Here is an 8,336-nt window from a genome sequence, read left to right as displayed (position 1 = left end):
ATACACCGAGAGCTTAAATGCATCTACTCACCTTTCCACACAAATCCGGAGCTGAAACGTAGAATGGTCCAACCGTTAAAATCTCTTCTATATCCGCATCCACTGATCGCCGTTCACGTCTTTGTGAGCAATCCTGTGAAACACATATGAATAAATGTTTTGCGTTTTCATAATAAAACTCTGAAAATTTGTAAATAAATCCAGAAGCTTATCAAGATTATTCGATTGAAAATTGTGTGAGTATTTTTTCGTAAAATCAGTTTTGTTCTTGTGTAGGACAGCTAATATGTTACTATGTACGTAATTCTGCCAAGGAAGAAAGAGTCAATTTTACTGTCTATACAAAACCTTACCGGTTGTTGACAACCATCAGAAGTGTTGTCGCATAATTGCACGTAACAGTGAGCGTACAGTGATTGTTCGTTCACAGGCACGTTGTTCCACACGAATGATCGAAACTTAAAAGATACGAAAGTGCTTTGGTAGTTTCTCAAAATTACGATTGAATCTTCAGACTCCATCTCGTGGACGACTTTGCAGCTGCGATAATATGATTTTATCTGTAAACTTTTTATATTTTAACTCGAACAAATCTCTAATAAGATGCCATCAAACATTTTGAGCAAGAATAAAACAAATTTCTATAGACCTGTGTTAATATTGTGGCATGAAATAGAAGTAGAAAAAACACTGAATTTAAATGAGAAATAGTGGGTAAGGTTGGAAATATGTGAAGTTTCGTGCTTATGTTTTCTGGCATTCTTAATTCACTTTCACTTGAACATAATTGACAGGAATGTATTTGGAAGGTTTTTTTCAGCGACATTTTACCTTTCTGTGATGAGTTCATGTTTCAAACCTCCCTCATCAGAACCCATGTTGCTGACCCAGCACGATTTTAACTGACAAACAGAGTTTCATTAAAACAGTGGCTAAACATAAAATCCTTGCACAAATCATATGAAAAAAATTCCTAATATATCTAATAGAAACCATACATAAATAAACAACGCTTTGTCAGCCAACAACAACGAGCGCATTTAGGTCCAGCCAATAATCCAGTCCACCTACATAACTTATGACGTAAGTTTAGTAATAAAGGAGTAGAATGATCAACACAGTTTTTGTATTAAAAGTTAATTTATTCACAAACTTGACTTCGAGGAATTCATCAATGAATTTATTTATTTAGCATAAAATTTTTACCGTGTGTGAACGCATATATGTGTATTTCAGGCCACACTTCTAAGACTTAACTTATGACCAGCAGAGCCTTAATAATGCACTGATACATATTTATTTCAAATTATTATTGAACAAACATACCCTTAGAGATGTATGAAACTTTCCACTTCCACTGGCCGAATCAACCTTAGCGTAAACGAAGTTTGGAACTTGGACGATTGAATTTGATCTGAGTGGATTTTTCATTTGCTCGTCACTAAACAACTCAAATCTAATCGTAATATTCCCGACACTACGATGTGAAGTCAGATAACTTTCTTTCCTGTTAAGTTTCAACAAAAGCATAAATGTCACCAAATTAAAAAAGTAATTAAATTACAATGCGTACAGTTTAGTTGACATTGCTCTAGAAGCAGTTTTGATATCTCTGTTTAATATTTCCGAAATAAAGCAAGATATTTCCAAGTGTGGATTGTAAGATGTCCGTCTCACAACTTGAGTGGTAAATTTGTAATTGCGAACTTGGTACATGATGTTTACGTTGCCTTGGGATTTCTTCGAAAAAACATGTAAAGTATATTTTTGTTGGAATAATTAATAATGAAGATTATGCTCTGATCAGTTGGTCGATAATGAAAATTTTTATATGTTTTTTAAAGGTTTATGACATGCTTTGTCTTATTCAAGATTAATATGCCTAATTGCTAAGTTCGTTTACAAAACTTAGGTTGATTTTACTTTTCTTCGAAAGTAATTCAGAGCAAATATCAAGAAAATCGCAACTTATCATACGTGCACTCACATATTACGCTGCTTATCATTTTAACTTTTCATAACATGAGTGACGTCTTTAAGTTGTGAGTGGAGTCAAATATTATCGCTTTGAAAATAGGTCAACAATTCTAACGACGATGACGTCATTAACGTGCAAAGTAAGTTAAGTTAATGGAAATCACCTCTTACACGAAACTTATCTATTGACTCAGGTTGCATCAGTAGTGTCGCTGCACAACACATGTTTACAAAGAAAAAAGGCCCTAAAACTTACAGCTAATTTATGTTAAAACCAAGCCGGGAGTTAAAACCAAAGTCATTGTAATCACGCGTTCAACGAATGCCCATGTTGTGATGTCCAACAAAGCGGCGTCAGTAGCATGTGAAAAAATGCTAGCCTGCAGAGGCAGCGACATTACACTTGTGTCATAAACCACGACATTTAGGCCATAAAGCCATATATATAACTGAAATCATAAACAAAGTCAAACAAACTTCTGTGCTGTGTGCTGTATTACTTTACTGGATTATCGACAATAAACGGATTTATGAACACCTTTGGACTGGTTTGAAGCTTGGTGGATGTATGTGTTTAGTCGGGAGTTAGACTACTTAGAAGACGCACAGACTTGTGTAAAGGAGTTATTTAACTCCAACAGTAACCTTGAGATAGAGAAGGCAAGTTGCCTACGAGGCCGAATTGCCATCGAGACTCAGTCAGCCCCGTTGGGTGCGAGGCCCGAGACGCAGTCGTGCCCCTCGGTCGCTCTAAGGGAGGCGACAGTAGTTTGTTTTCTGCTACTGAACAACCCCACAAATTGTATGTAATAACCACATTATTATTAACTGTATTGCGGACCAGATTAGTTACTGCCAGATTCAATAAATTCAGATGTACATCGGATAATATTTCTTCACTAAATACAAATACCTCCAGAGTTGAAAAACACGCGTCCAGTTCAAATTGGAAAACAGGATTTTTCGCTGCAGCTTTACAACTTCCAGGGAGACAATCAAGACTTGTCATGGGACGATTTGAAATATACAAAATATCTTTTCCACTTGCTTCCAATGCTCTTAACCCATGGGAACTGACACTGGAATAAAAGTTGTTTAAATAACCATGAGACTGGTGAACTTGATGTTGTAAAATGTGTCGCTAATTTATAACCTATAAAAAAGCAATACAAGAAAATAATAGATGTGTAAGATGTCGTTTATATTTATAATCAGTTAGAAAAGTTCGGATGACCGACATCTGAATGAGATTGTGATTACTCATCATAACTTGTTTATTATTTTAGATTAACTGAAGTTTTATCAAAACAAATTTCATTTAAGCAACAAAACTTATAACTGAAACAAAGAAATATTATATCATTGTTTTGGTTTAGTTTGGATGAATTCAAAGTAACAAATTCATGAAAAAAATATTTATTCCTCTAGCAATTTCTAGAAATTTTAAGTCTTACTTTAACTTGATAGAATTTGTGTTGCATTCCTTTTCGTTATACATCTTGCAATCTGAATATAAAATAATATTCTAGTTCCACTTTTCCTGTTTTAAACTACTTTGATTTTAGTGCAAAAATATTTCTGGGTCAATAAACCTTATTTCGTCTCAATTTATATTCTCAGTTAATCTTTCTGACTATTATGTTTACATTAATTACTGGAAGTTTTAAAAATGAAAGCAGCTGACCATCACATAGTTAGCTTTGCATCGAAATGTCAAGCAAAAGCTTGTAAATACAAGAAGTGCGTAATATCATAGGCAAAGCCATGTAGTGGAAGTGCTTATGGTGACACATAACTCTCCCCGTGAGAACAGGGTTTAATTAAACACAAACTTGTATGAAAAATATTTGTTTGAAAATTCCATAAGTCAGACACATAATAACTACGTCATCCACACACACTAAGCATTGTGCACTAAACAGTGTCCGCATTTTTAAATTATGTAATCGGTTTGTGTTTAAGTCTCTTTGTATGATCGGTTGCTCAACTTCTTCAACCCACTTCATTACTTCTGCCACACATTATTGTCGAACTTGGTATAATACAAACCTGAGCTGATGCTGATTGAAGGAGGAGGAGTAAATGGTCGATAAACGAATATTTGAATATTAATTCTTCGGGCTTGAAGTTTAATAATTTGATCCCCGCCAACAATTACCCCAGGATGTGAAGGATCATCGGATAAAATCTATTCAACAACAAGGTACAGTAGGTCATATGAACTTAGTTTATTTTCAAATCAAATATAACAACAACGTCTCTATAATGGCAGTCACGAAAACTTTCAGAATGCAGCTTACATAGAGTCCGTCTTTATATCCATTGCGACCAAACGTAATGCTAACAGAGGAAGCAGATATTGTGAAATTACATCTCACTGGACTTGTCACAGTATAATTACAAGCTATGTATTGTAACAAGAATCCATAGCTCGAAATTGGAAGAACAAGAGTTGTTGGAAGATCGTCCACGTTCAACTCCGAATCACAAGATTGTTTGTTAACTAAACAACATTTCGTATTTTACGTACTTGCATGAGTTTGTAGAAATTAAATTAAACTGAAAGTTGGCCGAATCAGAGCAAGTCCACTTTTTTCGACTTAGTTTCAGTATTTGACCGAATCTTTAATATTCGACGGAAAAAGTTTAAAGGTGGCAAATAAGTTGGTGTCGTATTGGAAACTGAATCAAACACTTGTTGTCACCTTCGTTAAAAATGTATTCACAAATACAAAAGTATGCTTAAATCTGATCGTGGTGCTTTGGATATCCTGAGTTCGAATCCCGGTGTAGTAAAAATATATGTTTGTGATATGAACTGCGCTGTACGATGGTGGTCACCTGCACATATGTGAAGCTAGTCTGACGCGTTGTGAGCTGACGCATAAGTGTAGCTTAATCCACTATACAGGTTCAGACCGGAGAGTTATATCAGCTTAGCAAAAAGGACGGAGGATGCCTGGAATGCTGAAGGTCAAACGTTTTCGAGTCTAGCCCGGACTTTAGATGAAAGTGGTTTCAATGCAGTTCAGCTCAGATTCCAAGTTAACCAAATATTTATCATTTTAACACATTTTCTGTGGATATTTGTTTCGCAGATGTTTTTCCACCAGCTCGGTTACAAAACTAATTGTTTTTCAAAAGTTTTTGTGTCCACTGTATGTCAAGCATGTTAGATTTATTGCAATCTTTACATCATCTGAATCCATCGATGCCTTACCGAGAGTTTAAGTTTCAATCGAACTTTCTTCAACGCGATTTTTTATCACCAGCTTTAGAATTATTTTCACATCAAACTAATTCGAACTTTAGTTTCCACAAAAAAAAAATATAAAACGTTTAAATCTCAAAGGGTTCAATTGTTTTTAAATAACGCTGCCAGGCATAATGTTGTAAAACCTCATGAGCTCTTATGAAAAATAATAATTTGCTTGGTCGATATTTCGGTCGTTATGCAATCGAACTTCATCAGGACAAACACCGAAAATTGCTAAAGTCGTTGAGTGATTCATTAAACAATTCTTTCAAAAATTCAGAAAAAATACAAATTTTTTTTTGTCTGGGAAACTTCTTATTATATCAAAACTGTGAAGGTTCAGTGAAGCTTAACCGTTTAGCGCTGTTTAATATGCGTCCACAAAACCGATGTTCAACATTTGATAACGAAAACTAAAGAATGCCGTTGCATCTTAACTTTAATCGATTTATGATATTCAAATACATTTCATGCTTGTTTCTTACATTGTTTGGTTTTACATTTCTTACCTTCCATGAATGCAACGTTGGGAGAAAGAGGAGAAGAAAGGCCTTTCAACCTCCAACAATATAAAAGCATAAAACCTGTATCTGATTTCACAATTCCTGTTGCACTTCCATTACCAGTAAACTCTCCTACTAAGATGCTCTCAGTGGGTTCTCGTCCGTCGAAAACCTACAATATAACAAAACATACAAATAATTAGTATGAAAAATAGGAATTTCCCTGTTCCACATACCGGTATTTGCCCTCTAAACGCATTAATCAGTTATTTCTATGGTTCGCTTTCAGGTTGTTTTATTATCATTATCAGAAAAGAATTCAACCACTGACGCCTGAATAAATTATACAGATAATTAAAAAATGCCACAAATGTTAAAGTAGAATATTCGATCCGCAAAAATAACGTTAGAATTTATCGTCACGCTAATTATTTTTATATCTTGCAGTTGCGAACAGGAATATTTATAAACATGTTGTGATAAGTTTGGTTCACGTAAGCACAAGATCTCCCACAACTCAAAGTTAAGGTTGGTTTAGTAGAACTACAGAGCGAGTATTTTTACCCAACAAATGTTGTTGAAGATTGATCTGGAGGACAAATGTATTGCAGCAATTCCCCCATTATTTCCAGTGGATAAAGCTCTCAAAAATTTTGGACAAAAGTATGAGATGAGGAAATCAGTACTCTGTCCACTATAAGGTCCTGGTTTGCAGGGGGGGGGGAACCCTCTTAGAGTTTGCCAATCATCACAAGCATGACGTGCAACTTGCAGAAACAAACATAAGAGGAAAATAATTTCCATTTCAAATGTTTTTCCTAACATCGACAACTGAAGAGAATAGAAGTTATTGTAATAGAAGTTATAAACCTTGTGTTAACTTAAATGGTTACGTTGCTTCTGATTTATACACTCTGCAGTCACAGAAACTGATGATGCCTCTTTAGGCGAAATATATTTATCTGATATTAAACATCTTTGAGCTGTCTGCTTGATTGATATTTTCAACTTTACTCAGAAACTTATTCTGAACACAAAACCACTCAACTTCGACAAATGATTGATGGGAGAATCTTAAAAATCAACTTGTTGCAATAAATTCCACATATGAAGTTACAAAGAATGGAAACCAATTGTAAAACTTCGTAATAATTAAATTCAATAATGGCCACTAGGTGCGCCACACCCACGCTTTCGGTGCTATGACAACGATACAAACAATCATGTGAAAATGTCGATGCAATGGTAAAGCATGACCTATTTTAGAAAAGAAGTGTTTCATTAACCGTTCCATCGAACTACACACAAACATGTTTTGAAACAGCTACAAAACTTACTCTTGCGACTAATATCAACACTACATTATTTTTATCACATTCTTCTGCTCACGTCTTTGTTTTGTATTCGCATTAACAATTGTGAACTTACATTATCTCTGTTATATTCCTGAAACTCCAAAAGGAGTGGAAACATTTCAATTTGAATAAGACAGAAACTGAGGATGCCAACAGGCGAATTTTGGTTATCTCGTATTATTTCTTAACACTTTTCTTTACCTGTCCCTCGACACCTTCCTGTCCCAGGCAACTGAATACGGACAAACAGCTGCAAGACTCCCGGCTTTATAGAAAAACTGCATTACCACTAAACACGCAGCAGGTAACTTCCCAACCACATGAGGTGAAGTTGTTGCTACTTTCAGCAGTCGGGACACGCACCGCCAAGCACTAATCTTGTACCAGGTACTGAATGACATCATGAATATGTGAATAAACATGAGGTGATTTCAACGCGCATCCATGCACAGAATATTGAATGTTTCATGTTTTCTATGATATGAGCAGACATCGCAACAGAGGTGATGCGCAAACGTTTTACTTGCAAGAGAAATTTTATTTTAAATCGTCGCTTGCAGCACAACCAACAAAAGTAACACAAACAGGTAATTTTTAATGACAGAACAACTCCACATTCAGGTCAATACCTTGAGTTAAGCATTTAATACCAGGAGGGTAAGATTAAACAGAATTCTTTGTATCAAGGTTATTTTTGCAATAAATTTGTCATTATTAAAGTTACACATTTTTTACAGACATGTGGTTGAAAAGTTTTCGCAAAACGACATTCGTTTGCAATGTTTCCTATTCTTCGTTTACATTCAGAATATCAGACACATTCAACTATTATTCTGGGTTCAACAATCCCGAATTTTATCAATAGGTTTTTTCAAGAACGCGTTTGCAATTGTGAATTTCAAGTTTTTGCGGCAAACGCTACTTCGCGACACGCAGCGCCAAGCGCTTACTTCATCTTCTAATCTCGTCTCCCACCAAACAACCTGAGATTAGCCTTGTACCAGGTACTGCATAACGTCATTATAATACTGCAATCACAAGTTTGCAGTAAACACGGTAAGGAGATTGAACGTGCGTGCAAGTAATGTTAATTACTAGCAGTTTGCAGTAAACACGGTAAGGAGATTGAACGTGCGTGCAAGTAATGTTAATTACTAGCAGTTTGCAGTAAACACAGTAAGGAGATTGAACGTGCGTGCAAGTAATGTTAATTACTAGCAGTTTGCAGTAAACACAGTAAGGAGA

At 35.3% G+C, this 8,336-nt stretch overlaps 1 protein-coding gene across 1 annotated transcript; it reads right to left on the bottom strand.

Annotated features, from left to right (window-relative positions):
* Positions 1-13: 13 nt before the first annotated feature.
* Positions 14-7,375, bottom strand: LOC145913349 (uncharacterized). The gene is made up of 13 exons (XM_083000973.1): positions 7,293-7,375; positions 7,165-7,231; positions 6,301-6,567; positions 5,743-5,908; positions 4,278-4,480; positions 4,027-4,165; positions 3,432-3,483; positions 2,891-3,056; positions 1,574-1,740; positions 1,327-1,507; positions 832-902; positions 354-540; positions 14-133 (listed from the first exon to the last, which is right to left on the bottom strand). Exons 1-13 carry the CDS (start codon positions 7,373-7,375, stop codon positions 14-16), a joined length of 1,869 nt encoding a protein of 622 aa, XP_082857099.1.
* Positions 7,376-8,336: the final 961 nt, after the last annotated feature.

Source organism: Ascidia mentula, chromosome 1 (assembly GCF_947561715.1).
Source record: "Ascidia mentula chromosome 1, kaAscMent1.1, whole genome shotgun sequence".
NCBI lineage: Eukaryota > Metazoa > Chordata > Ascidiacea > Phlebobranchia > Ascidiidae > Ascidia > Ascidia mentula.
Note: the sequence above shows the minus strand (reverse complement) of the source record. Positions and strands in the feature narration are given on the sequence as shown.